General features: G+C 48.9%; 1 protein-coding gene across 1 annotated transcript in view; it reads right to left on the reverse strand.

Annotated features, from left to right (window-relative positions):
* Window positions 1-4,781: 4,781 nt before the first annotated feature.
* LOC144247626 (uncharacterized) overlaps window positions 4,782-27,162 on the reverse strand; it is a 552,118-nt gene continuing 529,737 nt past the window's right edge. The window contains 1 exon segment of the mRNA XM_077788934.1: window positions 4,782-5,454. Coding sequence (XP_077645060.1) covers window positions 4,782-5,454 — 673 coding nt within the window.

A 27,162-nucleotide genomic window follows, 5' to 3' on the forward strand; every position in this document is an offset into this window, starting at 1 on the left:
ATCAGAGTAATAAAAATGTGGACAATGAGGATGAGGACACCATGAGACGATAAAAAATGAAGAATTTTGGACATCCAGGAGTTCTTGGGCACCATGAAAAATGCCACTCGCTGGTTTTGAAAATGTTAAAAAATTAGTGATTCAAAAAGCTAATTAGTAATAAAATAGTTATAAAAATAGCAATGAAATCGGAGCAATAAGAATCTGGACAATGAGGGTCAGGACGATGACAAGACAATAAAAAGTGAAGAATTTCGGACATCCGGATGTTTTTGGGCACTGCAAAAAATGCCAATCAGTTGGTTTTTCAAATTGTAAAAGTTTATTAGTAATAAAACAGTTACTAAAAACCAGCGATAAAATCAGAGCAATAACCATGTGGACAATGAGGTCAGGACACTGACAAGACAATAAAAAGCGAGGGATTACGCACGTCCGGATGGTTCGGGCACTGAGCTGCCAAAGCCACGCCTTGAACAAGGAATAACCTAAAAGCAGCAGCCTGTTGCATATTCATCGATCTCATGCATGATGCATCAATCCTGTCCAGCCACAGAGCCCGGAGCAGTGGCAGCCTCTTCTCAATCCCGCGGCGCCCGCAGGGCTGAGCGGGGCACGGAGAGTGAATTTCCTTTAATCAGGGAGCGCTTGTGGCAGCACATTGCTCTGCCTCCCAGCATTTTCCACAGAGGAGCACAGAGGGAAACGAAAGAGAAAACAATTTCTGTTTCTGCTCCTTGTTTTAGCATGTGGAACGTGTTTGGAGAATTGTTTAACGATTTGTTACCCAAATTGTTGTGGGGTGGTTGCTGGGTTGGGTTCTGGTGAGGATCGTTTGAGCCTGGGGCCAATCCAACCCCCCTGGGGCTGGAATCTCAGAGAGGGTCACGAGTTGTAAGGAGTTAGATTTGGGAGTTAGAAAAAGCAGTTTGTACTTTTAGTATCTCCTTTAAGTAGAATATTAATAGAAAAACCAGGTTTGTAGTTTTAGTGTCTCCTTTAAACAGTATATTAATAGAAAAAGCAGGTTAGTAGTTTTAGTGTCTCCATTAAACAGTATATGAATAGAAAAAGCAGTTTTTACTTTTAGTATCTCCTTTAAATGGAATATTAATAGAAAAACCAGGTTTGTAGTTTTAGTGTCTCCTTTAAACAGTATATTAATAGAAAAAGCAAGTTAGTAGTTTTAGTCTCTCCTTTAAACAATATATTAATAGAAAAAGCAGGTTTGTATTTTAGTGTCTCCTTTAAACAGTATATTAATGTATATTAGTATAGTTCTAATAAAGAAACCATTCATCCTTCTGAGCTGGAGTCAGGCATCGTCATTTCTTCCCCCCAGCTCGCCTGCATTTACAATAATCTGTAAATTATTTTTCTCTGGAAGATTTCGGTGTCCTGTGGCTGCTGTCCCGGTGCAAGTACCTCATTCCTTTCTTCCCACACACAGAGTTTCTGTTTTAACCACAAAAGCTCCGTTTTAACCACAAATCTACATTTACCCTACCATTAAAATGTTAATACAGCACTACTAATCAATGTAACATAATACAAGTCCTATTCAATTTAATACTTGCAAAAGCCAACCATAAAATATGCATTTTTCACAGAGGACATCCCGAGGCTGCTGCAGGGACAGCGATGTCACCGCTGTCACGTCGTCGGGGACGGTGACATCATCAGGGACATCGCTGCTGTCACTTCTCCCCTCTCCCCTCCCCACGCGGGATTTGAGACGAATTCGGGGAATTTTCTGGGAATTTTCATTGCAATTGTCCCAAATGCTGATGGGAATTCCTGGGGTGACGTCACTGGGGACACTTGGGGACATTCTGAGGATGCTCTGGGGACACTGATGGGGGTGGCGGTGGGTCAGGGACTGAATGAGCCCCTCGGTGCCTTGCAGCAGAGCTGGGTTATAAATGACAATAGAATAATCAGCTTTTGAAATTCTGTATTGCCTTCTGCAGGTGTTATTGATCACGAGGATTTTGCTGTGGTACTTGATATTGATATGGATTACTGATAATTCCTTGCAGCTGCTCCCTGGAACAATAAAATTGATCCGCTTATGTGTGCAGCGTATAACAAATTTACTGCTAGAGTAATAAACAGATATTGTATCATATGCCTTAATATATTAAAAATAGATAAATATTAAACAGATCAATAATAAACATTGAAATAGAGACTATGCAATGTTAAAATGCTTTTGTGTGACTGACTCAGGTGTAAAACAATTCCAGTGTTTCCCACATCTGTGGACCAGTCCCACCAGGTGATACCAGTGACACAAAGCTCAGAAGAATTTATGAATTTATCGGGGGCCTGAAACAACAGGGTGGAACCATGAGAAGAAATCAAAAATATTGACTTAATCTACAGAATGTCCTGCAGACAAGTCAGAGGTGAGACCCAAACACGAGTTCCTGGGACACCCAAACCTCCCGGGAGTGTTTGAATAATGTCAAAACTCAGGAGTGTGTTCGTGGCCTTGCAGTGGAACCGGATCCGGAGAACAAAGGGTTAAGTTGAGGGCGAGTTCTTTGGCCAGCCCCAAAACCCTTTTTTATCCCTGATTAAACTTTGTTTAGTAATCCCTTAGTGAACTTTGTTTTTCACACCCAGCTGGGATTTGGGGGGGCCGGGGGGGTCCCTGGACAGCCCCCGCTGCTGAGCACTGACCCCCCCTCACCGAGCACCGGGACCCCCCAAAAACCGCACCCGCACCCCTTCAGTGCCCCCGACCCCCCCGAGCACCGGGCCCGGACCCCCCTTTGTGCCCCCCACCCATCACGGGGGTTCCGCCCCCTCCCCTTTGACCCCCCAGAGCCGCAGGACCCCCGGGAACAGCGCCGGGACCGGGGGGGCCCAGGGATGTGAGAATTGGATTCGTAAAGGATTCCCAAATCCTGGCAGAAAGCTCACACTGCCTTGGACTTGTCCATGCAAACTCTGAGATTTTATTGTGCCAGCGAGCAGCTGCAAGGAATTATCAATAATCAGTATCAGTATGAGCACCTGAGCAAAATGCTTGGGGTCAATAGGAACCTGCAAAAGGCAATAGAGAAATGCCAAACCCAATAGAAAAAGCAGAAAAATGCAAAAGGCAGCAGGGGAATGCAAAAGCCTTCTGAGTGCTCTCAGAATGTCCCCAGGTGCGGCTGGTAACGTCATCCCAGAAACTCCCATCAGCATGTGGGACAATGCCCATGAAAATTCCCAGAAAATTCTCCGAATTGGTCTCAAATCCCGCGCAAGGAGGGGACTGGTGACGCCAGCGCTGTCCACCAGGATGTCACTGTCCCTGATGCCATCAGAGCGGTGCCATCGCTGCAGCAGCCTGGGGAGATCCTCCACGGCTTTTTGGCACCGCTGGGCCAGGGCGCGCCTGCTGGGGCCACCGGGGCCGCCGGAGCCACCACAGGGACTCAAGAGGAGGTCGTGGATGTCCCCAAGTGTCCCCAGCAGGTGATCCTTGCCCAGGCAGGCACTGACATCCCACGGCTGCTCAAACTCGGCCACTTTGGCCACCAAGGCCTCAGGGACATCAGGGGACGCCTTCTTTGTCCCCTCCAGGATGGCCTCGATGTCCCCGAGCTGGCGCTGCAGCTCCTCGGGGAACCACCTGCCTCCTTCACACTCCTCCACCAAGCGCTCCAGTGGCCCCAGGGCCACCTGTGCCCAATGTCCCCTTCTGGTGGCCACCATGGCTTGGCTGCTGGCCACCACGGCCTCTCCCATGGTCTCGTTGGTGGCTGCAGCCACCTGGGCCTTGTGCTGGCCCTGCCGAGGCCCTCTTTTCCCTGCCCAGGGCCACCTTCAGCTGCTGGGCTGTGGCCACCAGGCTGCTCCCAGCTGTCCTCCTGCGGGTGGCCACGTTCTGCAGGTCCCCGGCCCGGATGGCAGCGATGGCCGCGTCCCAGCGGGCGTCGCGGAGCTCGGTGGCATCCCAGGCCAGCAGGGCCCGGCTGTCCTCGAGCCTGACCACCAACTCCTGCCAGGCCCAGCCCGCAGCTCTCACATCGGCCCAGGTGGCCCCTGGGGTGGCCCCAAGCAGGGCCAGGTCCTGGCCCAGGGAGGGGACACCACGGTGGCCCAGGGAGGTGACATCGCCCTGCTCCAGGGTCTCACCGAGACTCCAGGTGAAGTTCCTCAGGTTCACGTGCAGGGACTCTGGGGACATGAGCTGCTGCTCGTCCCTCTGTAACCTGGTCACGGTGGCTGCCACACACAGGGTGGCCACCACATTCACCAGTGACTCCAGCTGGTACGGGGACACCTGGGGAGGGGACAAAGGAGGTGTCAGGGACCTGGTAGCACTTGTGGCCTCCTGCGGTGGCACCAGTGCCCTCCCAGGGTCCCCTTTGTCCCCTCCCTGGAGGGCTCTGATGTCCCCTCTGTCCCTTTGTCATCTCCTCATCCCCTCTGTCACACCCCTGTCACCCCCCACTGTCCCCTCTTCTTGCCCAGGGAGACAAACTGTGTCTGTGTCTCCCACAGTTTCTGCTCAGTCAGGCCTCAGATATCAGGCCCCTTTATCAGCTCCATTGCTTTACTCTCTGTTTTATTCCCCATACAGGGACACCAGGGCTCTACCCCACGGGGGTCACTGGGGATCATCCAGCCCGGATCCTCCCATGGGGGATGGAGCTGCAGCAGCGCACCAAGCTCTTCCCTCACTCTCTTCCCTCACACCAAACTCTTCCCTCACTCTCTTCCCTCACGCTCTTCCCTCACTCCAAGCTCTTCCCTCACTCTGAGCATTCACAGGGCTTCTTTTATTGGTGCCTCCATTGGTGCCGGGTCAAGGTTGAGTACTGTGAGAAGCTCTTCCCACACTCCCCACATTTGTAGGGCCTCTCCCCGGTGTGGATGCGCCGGTGCACGGTGAGGTCGGAGTTTCGCTTGAAGCCCTTCCCACAGTCGGGGCAGTGGAAGGGCCTCTCCTCTGTGTGACTCCGCTCATGTAGGAGGACACTGGAGCTGGTCCGAAACCTCTTCCCACACTGGGGACACTCGTAGGGCCTCTCCCCAGTGTGGATGCGCTGGTGTATTCTCAGGTGTGAGCTCCAACCAAAGCTCTTCCCACAATCCAAGCACTCATAGGGCCGTTGCCCAGCGTGGATCACCTGGTGCTGGATCAGGCCAGATCTGTCTTTGAAGCTCTTCCCACACTTCCCACACTCGTAGGGCCTCTCCCCGGTGTGGATGCGCCGGTGCACGGTGAGGCTGGAGTTGCGGTTGAAGCCCTTCCCACAGTCGGGGCAGCGGTAGGGCCTCTCCTCTGTGTGACTCCGCTCATGACTGAGGAGATGGGATCTGGTCCGAAACCTCTTCCCACACTCCCCACACTCGTAGGGCCTCTCCCCAGTGTGTATCCTCTGGTGCTGGATCAGGCCTGAGCTCCGGCTGAAACCCTTCCCACATTCCAAGCACTTGTGGGGCTTCTCCCTGCCATGAGGCTTCTCCACCAGCTCCGAGCTCCGCCTGGATCTCCGCCCGCCTTCCTGGCTCAGGGGGGCTCTTTCCTCCCTGCAGACCCCTGGGCTGGGTTTGCAGCTCCTCCTCCTGCAGCATCTCCGGGGCTTTTCCTCCTCCTCCATCCAGCCACGCCCACGTAATTAAAAATCCTGGTTTGGGGAAAAAACAAGAGGAGAGCTGCTTGGACTGGAGGTTCCTCCTTGGCCAAGTTGATCTCAGGAAGTCATTTGGAATCTTGTGTCTGTAAGAACCTCCAAAACACCAAGATTCAGCCCAAAAATACTGCAAACTTCCAAGACACAAATCAAAAACTCCCTAAACATCACAGCTCAGCAAAAGCCTCCTCCAAAACATAATGATTCAGCTGCCACATAAAACCAAAGCACCAACATTTAGCCCATGCAAGCTCAGAAACACCAAGATTCACCCCGTGAAAATTGTGGATCCCCCTCCACAGTCACCTGCTGCATGTGGGGGGAGCAGCACTCCTGGGGCTGGGGGGAGGCTGCAGACACAGGGAGGGGTGGAACCTTCTGCTGCTTCCTCTTTCTGCTCCTCCTCCTCTTGTGTCTCTACTCTTCCTCACACTCCTCTTCCTCCTGCTATTCCTCCTTCTCCTGCACAATCCCACCCTCTCCTGCCACCTGAACCGTTTGACCATTTTGTTCCTCAAGCTTGCTTCTCCTTCCCTTCTCCTCCTGCCCCCAGCCCCAGCACCCACTGCCGGCTCCCTCTTCCCCCCACACCCACAGCATCCCAGCGCAGGGGCAGGGATGGAGCTGGGGCAGGTCGGGCTGGGGCAGCGCTGGGCTCTCGGCCGCTCCCGCCCGCACTCGGTCCCCACTGCAGCCGCTCCCGCCAGGACAGCGCGGGGGGGCCCGGCCTTGGCGCTGCCCCACTCCCACCTCCCCAAATTCCCCTCGCGGGGCCATGGGGCCGAGGGGGGGCGCAGGTGGGTCCAGGTGGGGAACGCGGGGAGCTGCGAGTCTGCCTGGCAACTGGTGAGTCATCAGCGCCGCGGGCTCTGATTGGCTGAGCTCTGCCCGAGCCCTGGGGCTGCAGCACAGAGGGGACACCCTGCTCCAGGGGGGATGTCCCACAAACGGGGGACCCCATGAAAAGAACAACAGGAAAGTGTCTTTACAAACAGATGCTCTAAAGCTGCTCAGAGATAGGGCCAGGCAACTTTTATGTAAGGAAGTGACAGGAGAAGCCATCTGTTTCAGAAAATGCTATCAACTGATGACACAGACTGCTGCTCAGCCAAGGTCCTGCTCTATTAATGAACTTCCAGAAGATCAACAAAGCCTTAACAGAGCCATGAATATCGTTTGCTATATGAAAGTGGGGAGCATATTACGGTGGGTATGTAATAGGTGGATTGGGAAGTCTGAAGCTCTCAAGTACTTCAGCCAATGGGGAAAGCAGAGGGAGATGTGGCCAGAATTAGGATGAAAAGGAAGCTGTGTCCTCCAACAAGTGGAGAGATCCCATGGGGAATGTCCCATGGCCTCTCCCATTTTTAGGAATGAAATTAGTTTCACAGGACTCCTCTGTCAGCTTTGTGGACAGAAACCTCTGAAGTAAATTTTCCCGCACACCCTGGGGCTCATCCTGAATTCCTTCAACCCTCCGGGGCGGCGGGCAGGGAGTGCAGCTGAAGGTGCCTCACCCACTTTGGGTGATCGGCTCCCTTGGCTGGCAGCGGCACCGGGGATTGATTTGGGACCCGGGAGTGACCAGGAGACAGACGAGTGACACATCAGGGGGTCTGGGAAGAGTCAGCAGGGAGAGAGCACTGAAAATCTCATCAGTGAGTGCCCTGGGATCCTCGGGGAGTGAACATGGCAGGGCACCCATGGAGGGGAGAAAAGGGAAAGCCAGGGAGGGGTCCTGGCCAAAGGGATGATGATCTCAAAACGTCTCTGAAGGGTCCCTTAAACATATGGGTGGAGTTTTTCTTTTTCCTGCAGTTTCAATGCAAAGTTTAGGGCATAAGAGTATTTTTTGTATTACTCCCAATTCTATATTGCCGGTTACCTTCGGATCAGAGATGTGAGAATGAGTTTTTATTCTGAGAAGGAGAAAAATGTGAATTGCCTTGTAAATTTTTCGTGTATGTTTCTGTGATGCTCTTCGAGGAACCAAAATTTTGGTCTGGGTTCCTTGATGTTCACGTCTTGGCTGTATTTTCCAAAACTAGAAGAGATTGAAAAGTGACCCCTTAACTCATAAACAGGAAGCCAAGAGAGGAGCTTCAGAAATGCAAATTAACACTGTCAGGGCAAAGTGGAGACAATGTACCTGGCTCTTCATGCCTGGGGCAGGAATTGGCTGATTCCCTCTGCCCCTCACCCCAAGCTCTGCCTGCTTGCACAGATGGAATCTGCACAGCTGAAGGCAGAGCCCATGCTGAGGGTCTCTGACTCTGAAACAGAAATGGCTGAAGCTGCAAAGGGAAACAGCAAATGGAGAATGTTGTGAAAACTTCACTAAAATAAGGGGGGGATCATCCCTCTGCCCACTCCAACATCTGCTGTCACTGCCTGTGCTGTACAGGGTGTATCAGAGCACTGGGGGTTTTGCTATAATAGGTTCAGTAAAATCAGCTGGAATTTAAATATTGAAGATGTAATTAGAAAAAAGCAGTCAACTGATGCAGCCCCGGCTGGAGGAAGCACCCAAAGATGGGGAAAAGTTGAATGGCCACCAGACCAAGTCCTACAACACCATGGACCAGCCCCTGAGAACCCAAACCAATTCATATCAGGAGGCAGAGAAACCATTTATCATTTCTAAGGCATCATTAGATTACAAGCTGTCCTCGGAATAAGAATCAACCAGACAGCTCCAGCTCCTGACCTTCCTGCCGACCAAGCCACTGAAATCAGGAACGTAACATTTCACCAGGGGATGGGATCAGATTATCTGTGAGCAGAAAAAGGAGTAGTTTGTGGAAAACTAAGTGTCTCAAACTGATGTTAGCAAAGAGATGACAAGAGAAAACTGCTAAAAAAGATAACAAAGGAAATAGGAGAGCACTTTATGTATTGCTCCAAACATGGAAAGCATGGGAATGGGACACACTTTCCTGGCTCCCAGGCACACCAGGGGTTAAACGAATGCTGCTTCTCCTCTTCTGTGCTGCAGCAACTCTCATCTTTTTACCATGCTCCACACCTTGGCAGTGCAGCTCATCCAGCAGCTGAGCCAGGGGATGCAGGTGCCAGCCAGGCCTCCTGATCCACAAACGGCTACAAAAGGACAGGGAATGAGGGCACCGAGAATAATCCCAAAACCAAAGAGGACCCGGGATGGACAAAACAGAGTCAAGGAGTGAATCTGCCTGGAGATAGGGCCAGGCACTTGTAGAGAATAAAGTAACGAGAGAAAAAATCAGTCCCAATAAATGTTACAAATTGACCCAGACAGCTGCTCATAGTCCCGCCACATTCCCGAACTTCGAGGAGAAGAACAAAGACTTAACAGAGCCATGAATATCGGCTGTTCTACAAAAGGAGGGTGCACATTAACGAGGACAGGCTCCAGGCGCATCGGGAAGTCGGAACCTTCCAAGGAACTCAGCCGGTGGGCAAAGGCAGAGGGAGATGCGGCCGGGAAAATGAGGATAAAAAGGAGGCTGCGGACTACAAGCACGGCAGAGAGCGCACGGCAAATGCCCCACGGCCTCTGCCCCTGCTCGGCAATAAAGTCACTTTGACAGGACTCCTCGCTCTCCGCCGGGCACACGAACCTCCGGCGACGGGAATTTCCCCGCCCGCTCCCGGCCGCGGGGCAGCCCCTCTGTCCTACCCACAGCAGCCGGGCCGAGCCAGCGCTGCTCCGGCAGCGGCTCCTGCCCGGCCCCGGCGGGAAGGAGACCGCGGGCAGCCGCTCCCGCAGCGCCCTCAGCCCGGGGCCGGCACGGGCCGGACACGGCACCGGCGAGCCGCCGGAGCCCCCTGCCGCCCCCTCCGCCCGCAGCCGGCCCCGAGCCCCCGCAGAGCCCAGCGCGGCTCCCACCTGCGCCGGGGCCGCCTCCGAGCTCCGCCGCCGCCGCCTCACCGCGCTCCGGCCGCTGCCGCCGCTGCCGGGCCCGCACAGCCGCTCGGCCAATGGCGGCGCTGCGCGGCCACGGCCGCCCTCAGCCCGCCGCCGGGGCCGCGCCGCGCCCCGCTCCCACCAATCAGCGCGCCGCGACCGCGACTGACGGCACCGGCGGCCAATGGCAGCGAGCTCGGGGCGGGCTCTGCGCACGGCCCCGCCTCGCCCCGCGCTCTCGGCGCCCCCGGGCTGCGTGAGGGGAAAGCCGGAGATGAGGAACAGCCCCGGCACGGGCCCGGGCCCGGGCCGGGATTGAGCTGCCCACACAAACAAACTTCTCCGCGCCTCCCGCCACGGCTTTCCCGGCCCTGCGCCTCCCGTGCCTCCGCCTCTGCGGGAAGCCCAGGAGCCTCACTTCTCCTGCCCCTCGTTAGTGCATCAGAGCTTCCCTTTGATTTCCCCAAAAAGGGAAACCTGCCCGAAGCCCTGTGGGTGGGTGGGGCAGGGGAGAGATTTCTGGCAGAAAACTCCAAAGACTCGGAGCAGGAGAAGGAGAAGTCAGTGCAGAGCCTTAAATGCAGCTTTCCCCACGCCTCCCTGCTCCCAGCTGCACCTCCTCCCCCGGCAGGGCAGGAGACAGGGAATGGGGCCATGCTCAGCTCATCCCCCGGGGCTTCTCCCTCTGCTCAGGGACAGGAGTCGTTCCCTGCTGCACCCTGCGCTCTCTCCCGGCCGAGACTTCTCCAGGAACTTCTCGGAGCGGAGTCCATCCCCTGGGCACAGCCCCCTCCGAGTGCTGCAGCGTGGGTCACTGTGCCACGGGCTCAGTCCTGCCAGGACAGGCTGCTCCAGCGGGGCCCCTCTGCCCGCGGGCTCACAGCCTCCTCTCAGGCATCGCCGAGCTCCAGCCCGGCTCCTGCAGGGGCTGCAGGGGATCTCTGCATCCCCATGGACCTGCAGGGGATCTCTGCATCCCCATGGACCTGCAGGTGGGTCTCTGCAGCCCCATGGATCTGCAGGTGGGTCTCTGCAGCCCCATTCTAATATATGTTGTGGAATAATTCGTTCTTATGTAAAATATACATCAAGTCAGTTGTGCTTGTACAAAAAGATTCTTAAAGTTTTAAATGACCAGTGGCTGCAGCCGGGGTGGAGAAACCACAGTTGGCAGAGAAAGAAAGACTTAATTTAGAAATGAAAAAAGGTGGCTTTGTGCAGAGATGGGTCCTTTCCGGGGAAAATCCAGCAGACACCCAACATGAAGAATGCATATATGTTAGTTTAATTAGTAGTGCTGTATTAACATTTTAATAGCATGGTAAATGTAGTTTCATAGTTAAAATGAAGCTTTAGTAGTTAAAACATAAAATATCTATGTGGCTTTTCTTTTAAGGCATGAGATACTCGCTTTGAGGTAACCATCACAGAACACCTAAGTCTTCCAGTGAATAGGAAATTATGGCTTTCTTATCAGAAGAAGCAAATTTCTTCACCCCTTGCTCAGACTCAAAGACGCCATGGAGATTAAAGGAAACACTTGTCATAGAACAGTCAGAGTGTCTTGTTTTAAACAGAATGTATGCATAACCATGAAGGATATATGAATATGCAATAGTGTAATTTTAAGGGTGATCCCTTTGTTCACAAAGTATGCATGTTGTGGCTTAAGTTCCCAAGAGCATCCAGACATCCTTAAGTCTTTGGTTTTTATTGTGTTTAATTGTCCTAACTCTAAATTTTTATCACTCTAATTGTATTAGTATTTTAATAACTATGTTATTATTATTAAAATTTTCAAGGCCAAGTGATTGGCATTTTTCACAACTATGGTGGCAAAGATGGTTTCTAACACCTCTCTGCCGGGGCCTGAGGAGAGTCAGGGTGAGGAAGACGGGTCCTGCCCTATTTAGGCAGCCTCTCTCTGTTCCCCTGGTGTGTGACCACAGACACAAGTTATGATCCATGGGCAAAAGGAGACAATAAAACAAAAAAAAGGGAAAGGATTACCTAAAACCGCGGTAATTAGCCCCTGAGACTAAAGTGTACACGAAGAACCAAGACCCAAGGACAAAGGACAGGTGAGTATTTGTTGGGATGGGGTGGATAAGGGGGGAATGAGTGATTGCTGCAGTCTCTCATGCTGTGTTTTGTCTTTTTCGTGAGAAAAGCGGCCAGTAAAGAGACCAAGGGAGTGATAAAAAAGAGAGAATCCCCCCACCGGGGAAACTGGGACTGGGTCTTAGGGAAGAAGTGGAACCTCGTGGAGAGAAGCCAAAAGTTTTCCTGGCAGTGGAAAAACAGGGGAAAAAAATTAAAAAAAAAAAAGAAAAAATAAGGGGCCCCAAAAAATTCTGCTGGATTGAGGGATAAGCGTGCCCAAGAGCATCCAGGATTAAACCTGCTGGGTTAAGGGATTTGCATTCCAAGAGCACCCAGGGTTGCCAGATTGAGGATATGCCCACGGGGATCTGGGGTTGGACAACAGTAACATTAACACCTAAAATTCTGCTGGGTTGAGAGACATCCAGGATTAAACATGCTGGGTTGATGGATTAACATTCCATGAGCACTCAGGATGTAGATATGTAATGTAGACTGTTTGAAAGTGAAAGGTATCTTCTTGTTGTATGTGAGAGTGAGTGAAAAATAAAAGTGAGTAAATGTAGATTAATGGAAGTGTATATAATGTAGATTGTTTATTTTGAGTTTTACTTTATCTCCTTGGAGGGAGGTGGATTGTGTTGAATGGTATTGTGAGAGAAAGGACTTTTTGAGTAGTTGAAAGAAGGTGGTATTCAGGTTGTTAGAGAAAGTGGGAAACAGAGGCAGAGGACTTGTGAAGAAACGTGAGGAATGGACTATCACATCTAAACTGGTGACACCAAATTGACTTTCAACCAGGACTGGGTGGTAATGGTTTGGGAAGACCCACATGATCCAAGGCAGGTACAAAGAATAACACCTAACTGAGAAATAAGGCAAAGCTTGCATCACTGGTTCTAAGCCCTGCCTGAATAAGCCCTGAGACGCCTCCGACACCTCCTTGGCAGAGGAACACTGCCACTTCAAACAGGAGGATCGGGAGTGTTTGAGTCAAAGAGTTCTTATAGTCTGGCCTTAGCCTGTGGTTTGTACAGGGAAGAAAGGAAATTGCCATCAGTGCTATACTGTATACTTTATGTGATTCATCCCAATACTGGACACGCTAGCAGGGTTACAAGTGAATATTAAAATTATGGGAATAATTGGTGTTGTATCTCACAAAATCTATGTTCTTGTTGCAAGAGGTATCAGTACTGAATCAATTCCCAATACAGACAGAACTCAAAACAACTGAAGTAATAACTCTGTTTTGTGGATCGGAATTATTAGTGCCTGTTGACTGAGAGATACCTGAGGAACAATGTGAAACCACAGTTAAGGAGTGTCAAAAAGGACTTGCCTAAAAATATCAGTAAAAAGGAGTGACAAGGGAAACAGAGGGCAAGCCTGGATTGAGCACTGTACTCACCAGCGAGAAGATCACATGTACCTGCTGTGGGCAGCAACCCCACAGGCAGGGGAGGTGGGGGTATAAGCCATGCCAGACCTCTGTCATTCCTGTTTCTGTCTCTCATTTGTTGTCTTTTCCCTTCTGAGATAGCAGCAAGATCGTGTCACAAATGTTACAGAAAGTGTTACATGGAAAGAAACCAAAGTTCCTTTTTGTTACACACACCCATGTCAACAGCCACAGACTCACCCAAATTGAGTACCTGCAGGCAAAATGGGGAAAAATATTGGATTACAAGGAAATTAGGAAAATGTGATAATAGATGGGGCATGGAATGTCCAAAAGGAGAGAGATGGATTTGTTTTACATTTGATCTTAGAGATATAGTCCAAGATTTGGTATAAAGACAATTAATAAACAAAAAGGTGAAACCAGCACAGCAATCTAGCTCTGTATTGACTTCAAATTATATACTGCATCATATTATAGGCCTCCACGCTGTTATAGAGGAGATAACAAACAAAGCTGCTCAGGCACTGGAATTAATATCAAATCATAAAGGCCAAACAAAAACTGCAGTGTACCAGAATAGTTTGGCTTTAGACTATTTATTGGCTAATGAAGGGGTGTTTGTGGAAAGTTTAATATATCAGATTGTTGAAAATAGATGACAACGGGGAGGTCATCCTAGAAAAAAACAACCCAGACACCAATCCAAAAATGGGAAAACAGTGTTAAAAACTAACTAGTGGGGTAATTGAGCATGGGATGGTGGAAGAAATGGAGATTCTTCCTTTTATGTATTACAACTGTTATAAATGAAAGTTTGTCTAGACAAATTAATATGAAAAACTAAAATATTTATTTTGCAATCAAATTCTACCTAGCCAGCCACAAGGAAAGAACAGAGTGGAGCCCGGGGTCGGCCCTGGGTGTGCAACAAAGAGGTCAGCCTCAGCAGAGGTTTTCCTCTATGCCCACACACCTCCATCCTGGCACAAGCAGTTGTTATAGGGAAAATTCTGCCTGAGGCCAAGATTTCAGCAATCAGTCTTTTCTTCCATTAAGAGTCTATATGTTAATGAGATTTTCTTTTTTGGTGATGAGGGAGAACAATTCAGTGTCTGGAGTTTGTTGAATCCCTTGATGAAATTTACTGGAGGGAACGCTGCATTCACCTGTGTCTGCCCAAGGATTTCCATGATATCCATCTCGGGTCCTTCAGGCAAGGATCAGCACCGGGGGTTCCTGTATCTCCCCAGCTATGGCCCATCTCCTGTGGAGCCGCACCTTCTTACTTGTAAATCAGTTTCCAATATACACCCGGTCTCACCTGCGAGGGTGGGGGGGAATCCTAATAAAAACGTGTAGAGTGTTAGAGTGTTCTAACAAATCTAACAAATATTCAATGTCACATATATCATATTAGAAATGGCGCCAATTATATCTGCTACATATAACAGTATGGTAAATGTAGCTTTGTAGATAAAATGAAGCTTTAGTAGTTAAAAAAGAAACTATGTATGTGTGTGGGGGGCGGGGGGTTTAAGGAATGAGATACTCGCTTCAAGGAACATGCAAATTCTCCAGAGAAGAGCAATTTATAGTTTTCTTATTAGAAGAAGCTGATTTCTTCACGCCTTGCTCAGACTCGAAGACCCCGTGGGGATTAAAGAAAACAGTTGACATACAACAGGCAGAGTTTTTTGTTTCAAATATAATGTATGCATAACCACGAAGGATATATGAATATGCAACAGTGTATTGTTTTAGGGGTGATTCAATTGTTCACAAGGTACATTCATCTTGGCTTAAGTGCCTGAGAGCATCTGGACCTCAGATATTCTTTCTTTTTTATTGTCTTGTAATTGTCTTAACTATAAATTTTTATCAGTCTAATTCTATTCCTATTTTTTCACCATTTTTTAATTATTAAACTTTTAAAATTCTAAAAACCAAGTGATTGGCATTTTTCACAAATTCCTATCAGGAGACAGAGAAACAATTTATCATTTCAATGGCATCATTAGATTAAAAGCTGTCTTCGCAATAAGAACCAGCCAGACAGCTCCAGCTCCTGACCTTTCTGCCGACCAAGCCACTGAAATGAGGAACACAACATTTCACATGGGGATGGGATCAGATTATCTGTTAGCAGGAAAAAAAGCAGTTTGAGGAAAACTAAATGACTCAAACTGCTGCTGGCAAAGAGATGACAAGGGGAAAGTGTTGAAAAAGATAATAAAGGAAATAGGAAAGCAGTTTCTGTATTGGTCCAAGCATGGAAAGGATGGGAATGAGACACGGTATTCTGGCTCCCCGGCAGACCAGGGGTTAAACGTTGGGTGTCTCCTGGATTGTCCCCGGAAAGCGCCCATTTCTGCACCGAGATACCTTTTTTCATTTGTAAATTAGGTCTTTCTTTCTCTGCCAACAGTGGTTTCTCAAGCCCCGGCTGCAGCCACTGGTCATTTAAAACTTTAAGAATCTCTTTCTACAAGCACAACTGACTTGATGCATATTTTACATAAGCACGAATTATTCCATAACATATATTACAATGGGGCTGCCACAATCCCCCTGCAGGTCCATGGGGATGCAGAGATCCCCTGCAGGTCCCTGGGGATGCAGAGATCCCCTGCAGGTCCATGGGGGTGCAGAGATCCCCTGCAGGTCCATGGGGATGCAGAGATCCCCTGCAGCCCCTGGAGGAGCCGGGCTGGAGCTCGGCGATGCCTGAGAGGAGGCTGTGAGCCCGCGGGCAGAGGGGCCCCGCTGGAGCAGCCTGTCCTGGCAGGACTGAGCCCGTGGCACAGTGACCCACGCTGCAGCACTCGGAGGGGGCTGTGCCCAGGGGATGGACTCCGCTCCGAGAAGTTCCTGGAGAAGTCTCGGCCGGGAGAGAGCGCAGGGTGCAGCAGGGAACGACTCCTGTCCCTGAGCAGAGGGAGAAGCCCCGGGGGATGAGCTGAGCATGGCCCCATTCCCTGTCTCCTGCCCTGCCGGGGGAGGAGGTGCAGCTGGGAGCAGGGAGGCGTGGGGAAAGCTGCATTTAAGGCTCTGCACTGACTTCTCCTTCTCCTGCTCCGAGTCTTTGGAGTTTTCTGACAGAAATCTCTCCCCTGCCCCACACACCCACAGGGCTTCGGGCAGGTTTCCCTTTTCGGGGGAAATCAAAGCGAAGCACTGATGCGCTAACGAGGGGCAGGAGAAGTGAGGCTCCTGGGCTTCCCGCAGAGGCGGAGGCACGGGAGGCGCAGGGCCGGGAAAGCCGTGGCGGGAGGCGCGGAGAAGTTTGTTTGTGTGGGCAGCTCAATCCCGGCTCGGGCCCGGGCCCGTGCCGGGGCTGTTCCTCATCTCCGGCTTTCCCCTCACGCAGCCCGGGGGCGCCGAGAGCGCGGGGCGAGGCGGGGCCGTGCGCAGAGCCCGCCCCGAGCTCGCTGCCATTGGCCGCCGGTGCCGTCAGTCGCGGTTGCGGCGCGCTGATTGGTGGGAGCGGGGCGCGGCGCGGCCCCGGCGGCGGGCTGAGGGCGGCCGTGGCCGCGCAGCGCCGCCATTGGCCGAGCGGCTGTGCGGGCCCGGCAGCGGCGGCAGCGGCCGGAGCGCGGTGAGGCGGCGGCGGCGGAGCTCGGAGGCGGCCCCGGCGCAGGTGGGAGCCGCGCTGGGCTCTGCGGGGGCTCGGGGCCGGCTGCGGGCGGAGGGGGCGGCAGGGGGCTCCGGCGGCTCGCCGGTGCCGTGTCCGGCCCGTGCCGGCCCCGGGCTGAGGGCGCTGCGGGAGCGGCTGCCCGCGGTCTCCTTCCCGCCGGGGCCGGGCAGGAGCCGCTGCCGGAGCAGCGCTGGCTCGGCCCGGCTGCTGTGGGTAGGACAGAGGGGCTGCCCCGCGGCCGGGAGCGGGCGGGGAAATTCCCGTCGCCGGAGGTTCGTGTGCCCGGAGGAGAGCGAGGAGTCCTGTCAAAGTGACTTTATTGCCGAGCAGGGGCAGAGGCCGTGGGGCATTTGCCGTGCGCTCTCTGCCGTGCTTGTAGTCCGCAGCCTCCTTTTTATCCTCATTTTCCCGGCCGCATCTCCCTCTGCCTTTGCCCACCGGCTGAGTTCCTTGGAAGGTTCCGACTTCCCGATGCGCCTGGAGCCTGTCCTCGTTAATGTGCACCCTCCTTTTGTAGAACAGCCGATATTCATGGCTCTGTTAAGTCTTTGTTCTTCTCCTCGAAGTTCGGGAATGTAGCGGGACTTTGAGCAGCTGTCTGGGTCGATTTGGAACATTTATTGGAACTGATGGTTTCTCCCCTTATCTACAAGTGCCCGGCCCTATCTCCAGGCAGATTCACTCCTTGAGTCTGTTTTGTTCTTCTCGGGTCCTCTTTGGTTTTGGGATTATTCTCGGTGTCCTCATTCCCTGTCCTTTTGTAGCCGTTTGTGGATCAGGAGGCCTGGCTGCCACCTGCATGCCCTGGCTCAGCTGCTGGATGAGCTGCACTGCCAAGGTGTGGAGCATGGTAAAAAGATGAGAGTTGCTGCAGCACAGAAGAGGAGAAGCCACATTCGTTTGACCCCTGGTGTGCTGGGGAGCCGGGGAACCATATCCCATTTCCATCCTTTCCATATTTGGACCAATTCATAAAGTGCTCTCCTATTTGCTTTGTTAGCTTTTTTAGCAGTTTTCTCTTGTCATCTCTTTGCCAACATCAGTTTGAGTCACTGAGTTTTCCACAAACTCCTGTTTTTTCTGCACACAGATAATCTGATCCCATCCCCATGTGAAATGTTGTGTTCCTCATTTCAGTGGCTTGGTCGGCAGGAAGGTCAGGAGCTGGAGCTGTCTGGTTGTTTCTTATTCTGAGGACAGCTTGTAATCTAATGATGCCATTGAAATGATAAATTGTTTCTCTGTCTCCTGATAGGAATTTGTGAAAAATGCCAATCACTTGGTTTTTTAAATGTTAGAAGTTTAATACTAGTAAAATGGTTATAAAAGTAGGAATACAATTAGACTAATTAAAATTTAGCGTTAGGACAATTGCAAGACAATAAAAACAAAGACTTACAGATGTCTGGATGCTCTCTTGGGCACTTAAGCCACAACAAGCATACCTTGTGAATAAAGGAATCACCCCTAAAAAAATACACTGTTGCATATTCATATATCCTTCATGGTTATGCATACATTCTATTTCAAACAAGAAACTCTGTCTGTTGTATGTCAGCTGTTTTTTTTAATCCCTGTGGCATCCTCCAGTCTGAGCATGGCCTGAAGAAATTAGCTTCTTCTAGTAAGAAAACCATAAATTCCTCTTGTCTGGAGAATTTAGGTGTTCCTAGAGCGAATTTAGGTGTTCTCATTTCCTAACCCCCCCCCCCCCCCCCATGCATATTTTCTCTTTTAACTACTAAAGCTTCATTTTATCTACAAAGCTACGTTTACCATACTAATAAAATGTTAATATAGCACAAGTTATCTGTGTAACATAATACATATAGTAACTATCTGCGTAGAGCCATATAACATGCATTTTTCACAACATCATTTTGGTTCCCAGGGCCTGGTCCATGGTGTTGTAGGATATGTTCTGCTGGCCCTTCATCTTTTCCCCACGTTTGGGTGCTCCCTCAATCTGGGGCTGCATCAATTGACCATTTTTTTTCTTACTCCTGAACTTGTTATAGCAAAAGCCCAGTGCTGTGATACACCCTGTACAGCACAGACAGTGACAGCAGATGTTGGAGTGGGCAGAGGGAAGATCCCCCCCTTATTTTAGTGCAGTTTTCCCAACATTCTCCATTTGCTGTTTCCCTTTGCAGCTTCAGCCATTTCTGTTTCAGAGTCAGAGATCCTCAGCATGGGCTCTGCCTTCAGCTGTGCAGATTCCATCCCTGCAAGCAGGCAGAGCTTGGGGTGAGGGGCAGAGGGAATCAGCCAATTCCTGCCCCAGGCAAGAAGAGCCAGGTACATTGTCCCCACTTTGCCCCAGCAGTGTTAATTTGCATTTCTAAAGCTCCTCCTGGGTGCCTGGAATGCAGTTTCTCTTCCACAGCAGCCTTCAGCAGCCTCACTTGTGCCCCCCCCCCACAACCTGCTGCTTTTTTTTTTCCCCTTCAAATCATCTATTTATTGTTTATGAGTTAAAGGGTCACTTTTAAATCTCATCTAGTTTTATAAATTTTGAAAAATTTCAATAATTTTGTTTTTAAAATTTTATAAGTATCATAATAATAAAATGGTTATAAAAATAATAATACAATTAGAGTAATACATTTTGGAGTTAGGACAATTACAAGACAATAAAAAGCAAAGAATTACAGACGTCCCAAGAAAAGCATGACTTGTGAACAAAGGAATCACCCTTAAACTAATACACTTGTTGCATATTCATACATCCTTCATGGTTATGCATACATTCTATTCTAAACAAGAAACTCTGTCTGTTTTATGTCAACTGTTTCCTTTAATCCCCTGGTGTCTTCAAGTCTGAGCAAGGCCTGAAGAAATTATCTTCTTCTGATAAGAAGCCATAAATTCCTCTCCTTTGGAAGATTTAGGTGTTCTTGGAAGGGAGCATCTCATTCCTAAAAAGAACTCCCCCCACATACATAATCTCTATTTTAACATTATGTTGTAACCTAAAACTACACTTAATACGTACAGGAATTAATACAACATAACTTTCTAACATTACATATATATTATTCATTGTAACATTTGCGAAAAGCCAATCTCAAATATGCATTTTTCACAATCCCACCTCTTAATCATTATAATTCATTTGGTTTGAGCAATATTTCTTATCCTCTTGCATTCTTTGGACTCTGTTGGTAATCAAATAAAACATGGGATTAAACAAAGAAGAAATGCCAAAACACTTGTAACACATAAAAGGAAGAATCCTAATTTCTTCCAGCATCCCATTCTCAATACATTACCTCACCTGCTAGTTTTTAACATTATTTTCCCATTTTTGGACTGATACCTGGGTCATAATTTTTTTCTGATATCCTTTTTTTTTTCCAGGATGACATCCTCATTGCCACCTATTTTCAACAATCTGTACACCCCATTCTTTAGCCAATAAATAGCATAAAGCCAACCTATTTTAATGCACTGCAGGTGATGTTTGGCTTTGCAGACTCAATATTCATTCCAATGCCTGAGCAGCTTTGTTTATTATCTTCTCTATAACTGCTTGGAGTCATTTAATATGATTCAGGATATAATTTGGGGTTAATACAGAGCTAGACTGCTGTGCTTGTTTTACCTTTTGTTTACTAATTGTCTCTTTACCGAATCTTGGACTATATTTCAAAGATCAAATGTAAAACAAATCCATCTCTCTCCTTTTGGACATTCCATGCCCCAAGTATTACTACTTTTCCCTAAGTTCTTTGTAATGTGATAATTTTCCCCCTTTTTCCTGCAGGTACTTAATTTGGATGGGTTATAACAGTGGCTGTTGACATGGGGGTGTGTAACAAAAAGGAACTTTGGTTTCTTTTCATGTAACACTTTCTGTAGCATTTGTGACACGATCTGATCTTGCTGCTATCTCAGAAGGGAAAAGACAACAAATGAGAGACAGAAACAGTAATGACAGAGGTCTGGCATGGCTTATACCCCCACCTCCCCTGCCTGTGGGGTTGCTGCCCACAGCAGGTACGTGTGATCTCGCTGGTGAGTACAGTGCTCAACCCAGGCTTGCCCTCTGTTTCCCTTGTCACTCCTTTTTTACTCATTTCCAGGCAAATTGTTTTTGACACCTTTTAACTGTGGTTTTCCACCATTCCTCAGGTATCTCTCAGTCCACAGGCACTGATAATTCCCATCTACAAAACCAATTTATTACTTCAGTTTTTGAGTTCTTTCTGTATAGGGGATTGATTCAGTACCAATACTTCTTGCAACGAGAACATAGATTTTGTGAACTACAATGCCAATTATTCTCATAATTTAAACATTCACTTATAACACAGCCTGTCATGTCCAATATGGGGATGAATCAAATAACGTATACAGCATAGTATTAATGGTAATTTCCCTTCTTCCCTGTACAAGTCACAGGCTAAGGCCAGACTATAAGAACTCTTTGACTCAAACACTCCGGATCCTCCTGTTTGAAGTGGCAGTGTTCCTCTGCCAAGGAGGTGTCGGAGACATCTCAGGGCTTATTCAGGCAGGGCTTAGAACCAGTGATGCAAGCTTTGCCTTATTTCTCAGTTAGGTGTTGTTCTTTGTACCTGCCTTGGGTCATTTTGGTCTTCCCAAACCATTACCACCCAGTCCTGGTTGAAAGTCAATTTGGTATCACGCAGTTTAGATGTGATAGTCCATTCCTCACGTTTCTTCACAAATTCTTTTATTTTGCTGGCATGAATTCACCCTCTTTTCCATGGTTGGGATTGCTGCTTTAGAAGTACCTGGAAAGGAATTCTTAATAGCACAGTGTTAAAAGAAAAACAATACTGCATTAACTTTTACCATTAGTTTTCTTCAAAACTTTCTGGGTTTAACTACAATCTTTTTCTATATCTGCTTCTTCTTCTTGTATCCAGCTGTGTTAATTGCTGCAGAGGCCAATTCTTCTTCTTGTGAGCTATAAGTAGTTAAATAAAAAAAGACTAGGCCAAATTTAACAGGAGATGTATCACATCTCTTGGTTTTTTGCTTTTTAGGCAACATCTGTTTTAGTCTTACAGACCCATTCTTCAGAACAAAAGCCTTCTCTTCTTAACAACAAAAATCAGAAGGAAAGAAAAGAAGTCTTGTTTAAAAAAATAAACCACATTGTGAGAGTCAGCGACCTCTGCTTTGATCTTATCTGTATTGGTGGTCCCGCTCTCCCTGTTTTTCACAGCTTTGGTTTTGACTGTCCTTGTCACTCCCCTCCCCTTGTTGTCACTCTGTCTAGCAGGAATGGGGGAGAATTTACAAATAGCGACGGTATGGGGACTTTGGGGTGTATTTCGCTCTCCCTCTCTGTTTCTTTTTCTTTCTCCCTTTCTCTCTCTTTCGCTCTCTTTTTCTCTCTTCACATTTCAACATCCACATTCCAATATCAGTCCACTTTCTAACATTAATCCTACATCCTGGAGAGGTGAGTCTGCCAATCACCTCTCCCCCCTTTTTCAACTTCCTTACAAATTAAATTACTTTTGTTATGTGTGTTCTGCAGGCCTGTAATTCACAGCACCCTCCACCAAGGGCTACCAGCTACCCACAGCTGACAGTGCTAAAACTAGAGACTTATTTTGCTGTCACAATTTTCCATTCACAAGCTTGAAAGGGTTGTAGGAACAAGGTAAACCACAACTTACTTCCAAAGTGACCTTGCCTGCACTAAAAAATTTAAGGCAATCCTTGTTCATGCAATATAATTTGCAAAGAAGCCAAGGTTTGATTTGGGAAGGGCATCTGAGGACACAGAGCATGGGTTTTACCAATCTATAATTTGAAGAGGGAATAGACAAAATGTGGATACACTGGGGGAGACGGCAAGTAAGGAATTTATCTCTGCAATACTCTCTTTTTGACTGCCAGGAAACACTCTCTGAAGAGGTTTCTATGGTACAAAAAATAACTGGATGGGAAGAGGCACTCCTGAATTTAAGCTTTGATGTCAAAGTAGGAAACTGCCCCTGAGCACTGCAGTGCTGGAGCACCCTGCCTGCAAACTCACCAGAGGCAAGCCACTGCTGCCACGCTGCAGGGCTGCCTGCAGCACAGAGGGAATCATGGCCAAGCCCTCCCTGCAGGCCTGGGTAATCCACACAAGGAGTCACAATTGCTTCATAGCTCTCTAACTCATTCAAGAAATAGGAAACTGTAGTAAACAGAGATCTCCCTCACCATCTTTTTCCTATGTGTGTGTCACACACCCACTGTGATGCTGAAAGTAACAAATTAACAGTTTACAGTAGAAGATACTGAAATTTTTCTTCATCTAGCTTTGTAGGTTTCCTTTTTCTATATGTAGCCACCTCCCATTGTGGGAAAAAATGAGCCCTATTTTTTTACAAGTGTTTTGTATGCACAACTTGAATTGCTGTTCTAGATGCACTGCAAGTAGTTAGCACTTCCAGAAAAACTAGCAAACAAACAAAACAAAAAAACTAAGAAAGCAAAATACATTTGGGTACTTGAAAAAGGACTGGTTGGAAGGAAAAATGTTTCTCATTGACCTACCAAGCAGCTGGTGTTACCTTTAGTTTAACTTTACACACTGAGAACACTTGATTGAACAGCTTGCATTGACTCAAATTAATAGCAGGTTTTGCTATGTCACAGCTGTAAACTAGTTTTTCAATCCTAGAGTACAGTAAATTATGTATTTCAAGATAAAAATCACAATGCAAATTGGAAGAAATTTAGTACACAATTAATTTACCTCCAAAAGTCAGTTTACGACTTTCCTCTACCAGGATTGCAGAAGCTGCTATAGCTTGAATACACACTGGCCAGCCTTGATTTTCTGGATCCCACATCTTTGATAAATAAGCCACGGGTCTCTTTACTCCTCCCCACTCTGGAAACAAAACCCTATGAGCTACCCCCTTTTCTTCATTTACATACAGATGAAAGGGTTTTGCTAGTGCAGGTAAGCTTAAAGTTGATATTGGGGCTAGTTTTAACTTCATTTTTCTTAGTTTTTTGTTAGAGGGAATGCCGCGGGAGACAAGACTCATGATATCATGATCATCAAGTCTCAGTTTATTGTAACAGATTACATAGTTTATATATGTTCGTTAATTAGCTCATACATATTGCAAAAGCCGAGCTCATGATTGGTTGCTATGTGACTTGTACTATTATCTTAAAACTATCTTTATGATCGATACATGCCTGTCCAGCTGGCCTTGCAGTTAGAACAGCTTAGTACCCCTTTGTTCTTCTCTATCTACTTCTACATACCAAGCAGTTTCAATATCCTGCTTTCTGCACACCATCTACTCTTCAGGGCCATGCGAGCTTTGCAGCAGTCACGTAGCCCTCCCTATTTGGATTAATTTTACAGTGTCATGTCCCTTGTCGTTCAACCATTCCTCTGTCAGGCTCTCTTCAGTTTTTCATTATCCTTTTTGGTCCATTTTATATCATTTCCCTCTGTCAATTTTTTTATTCAAAAATTTTACTGCCTGTGTATATCCTTCAATCCACAATTTATAATATCCAAATAATCTGAGTAGCTTTCTGATTTCCCCCTTTGAAGGGGGAGGGGGAAGGGATAGAATCCCTGTGTTTCATTCTGGGTTGAGCTTTCAACTACCCTTCCTAATCAAGTGTCCAAGATATTTTACCTCTTATTCTACAAATTGCAGCTTCCCTTTTGATACCTTTAATCCTTTTTCCCCAAGAAAATTCAAAAGCTTTATAGTAGCCTCTCTAACTTCAGCTTCAGCTTTCCCAGAAAGTAAAAGATCATCAATGCATTAGATAACTTGTATTCCAGGGGGAGTGGGGAAAGTTTGTAGTATTGTTTCTAAAGCTTGTCCAAATAAGTTTGAGGATTCTGTAAACCCCTGTGGTAGTTTTGTCCATCTTAATTTCTGTTTTCTCCCAGTTAGTGGGTCCTTCCATTCAAAAGCAAAGATAACTTGCTCTCCTGGGCTAATGGGCAAGCCCAAAAGGCATCTTTAAGGTCCACTACACTAAACCACTGATGCTGGGGAGGAACTTTTACTGAAAAGAGTATAAGGATTTGGTACCACTGGATAGCGGGTCTGAGTTCTTTTGTTAACCTCCCTTAAGGCTTGTACCAGTCTATAGCTCCCGTCAGGCTTCTTTACTGGGAGTATTGGGGTATTATGGGGAGACATACAAGGTTCTAATGTCCCATCCTTTATTAGTCCTTCTATTACTGGCTTTAAACATTCCTGTCCTTCTAAAGATACAGGATACTGCCGTACACGTATGGGACAATTTTTTTTTCCTCAATTGTAATCTTTATGGGGTCAATATTTAATCTTCCCCTATTTCCCTCCCCAGCCCAAACTTCCTTGTTAATTCTTCTTCCATCCTCCTGGCCTAGTTTTAAAAGTCTAGCTGTCATCTTCCCATCTTTTGGATCAACCCCTATTCCTAATTTAACTTGTAAATCTCGTCCCAATAAATTGCTACCTGCCCCTGGGACCAAGAAAACATCCCTCATCCAAAATCTAGTTTCTCCCTCTATTGCCATATTTTTAATAATGGGTACTGTGAAACTCTCTCCTTTTGGTCCTGTTACTTTTACAGTATCTTGGCTTACACTATAACCTTTTGGAATATTTAACATAAAGGTTCTTTTTGCCCCTGTGTCTGCCACAAATTCCAATTCTTCTTGGGGACCCACTCTTAAAGTTATCTCAGCTTTCCCCACCTGGACCCACCTGCGCCCCCCCCTCGGCCCCATGGCCCCCGTGAGGGGAATTTGGGGAGGTGGGAGTGGGGCAGCGCCAAGGCCGGGCCCCCCCGCGCTGTCCTGGCGGGAGCGGCTGCAGTGGGGACCGAGTGCGGGCGGGAGCGGCCGAGAGCCCAGCGCTGCCCCAGCCCGACCTGCCCCAGCTCCATCCCTGCCCCTGCGCTGGGATGCTGTGGGGCTGGGGGGAAGAGGGAGCCGGCAGTGGGTGCTGGGCCTGGGGCCAGGAGGAGAAGGGAAGGAGAAGCAGGCTTGAGGAACAGAATGGTCAAACGATGCAGGTGGCAGAAGAGGGTGGGATTGTGCTGGAGAAGGAGGAATAGGAGGAGGAAGAGGAGTGTGAGGAAGAGTAGAGACACAGGAGGAGGAGGAGCAGAAAGAGGAAGCAACAGAAGGTTCCACCCCTCCCTGTGTCTGCAGCCTCCCCCCAGCCCCAGGAGCGCTGCTCCCCCCACATGCAGCAGGTGACTGTGGAGGGGGATCCACAATTTTCACGGGGTGAATCTTGGTGTTTCTGAGCTTTCTTGGGCTAAATGTTGGTGCTTTGGTTTTATGTGGGAACTGAATCTTTATCTTGTAGAGGAGGTTTTTGCTGACTTGTGATGTTCAGGGAGTTTTTGATTTGTGTCTTGAAGTTTGTGGGACTTTTGGGCTGAATCTTGGTGTTTTGGAGGTTCTTACAGATACAAGATTCCCAATGACTTCCAGGGATGGACTTGGGCAAGGCGGAACCTCCAGTCCAAGCAGCTCTTCTCTTGTTTTTCCCTCTAACCCGGATTTATCATTTCCAGGGTGTGGCTGAATGGAGGAGGAGGAAAAGCCCCGGAGATGCTGCAGGAGGAGGAGCTGCAAACCCGGCCCAGGGAGCTGCGGGGAGGAAAGAGCTCCCCTGAGCCAGGAAGGCGGGCGGAGATCCAGGCAGAGCTTGGAGCTGGTGAAGAAGCCTCATGGCAGGGAGAAGCCCCACAAGTGCTTGGAATGTGGGAAGGGTTTCAGCTGGAGCTCCAGCCTCATCCGGCACCAGAGGATCCACACTGGGGAACGGCCCTACGAGTGTGGGGAGTGTGGGAAGAGGTTTCAGAGCAGCTCCAATCTCCTCAGACACGAGCGGAGTCACACAGGGGAGAGGCCCTTCCGCTGCCCCGACTGCGGGAAGGGCTTCAAGCAAGGCTCTGACCTCACGGTGCACCGGCGCATCCACGCTGGGGAGAGGCCCTACGAGTGTGGGAAGTGTGGGAAGAGCTTCATACAGAGGTCTAGCCTGTTCGAACACCAGGTGATCCACACTGGGGAACGGCCCTATGAGTGCTTGGAATGTGGGAAGAGCTTTGGGTGGAGATCCCAACTGAAAGCACACCAGCGCATCCACACTGGGGAGAGGCCCTACAAGTGTCCCCAGTGTGGGAAGAGGTTTCGGACCAGCTCCAATCTCCTCCTACATGAGCGGATTCACACAGAGGAGAGGCCCTTCCGCTGCCCCGACTGCGGGAAGGGCTTCAAGCACAACTCCAGCCTCACCATGCACCGGCGCATCCACACCGGGGAGAGGCCCTACGAATGTGGGAAGTGTGGGAAGAGCTTCTCCAGGAGCTCAGACTTGACCCAGCACCAACGGAGGCACCACTGAGGGAAGCCCTGTGAGTGCCATGAGTGAGGGAAGAGCTTGGAGTGAGGGAAGAGAGTGAGGGAAGAGCTTGGTGCGCTGCTGCAGCTCCATCCCCCATGGGAGGATCCGGGCTGGATGATCCCCAGTGACCC

Source organism: Lonchura striata, chromosome 29, assembly GCF_046129695.1.
Source record: "Lonchura striata isolate bLonStr1 chromosome 29, bLonStr1.mat, whole genome shotgun sequence".
In the NCBI taxonomy this organism is placed as follows: Eukaryota; Metazoa; Chordata; class Aves; order Passeriformes; family Estrildidae; genus Lonchura; species Lonchura striata.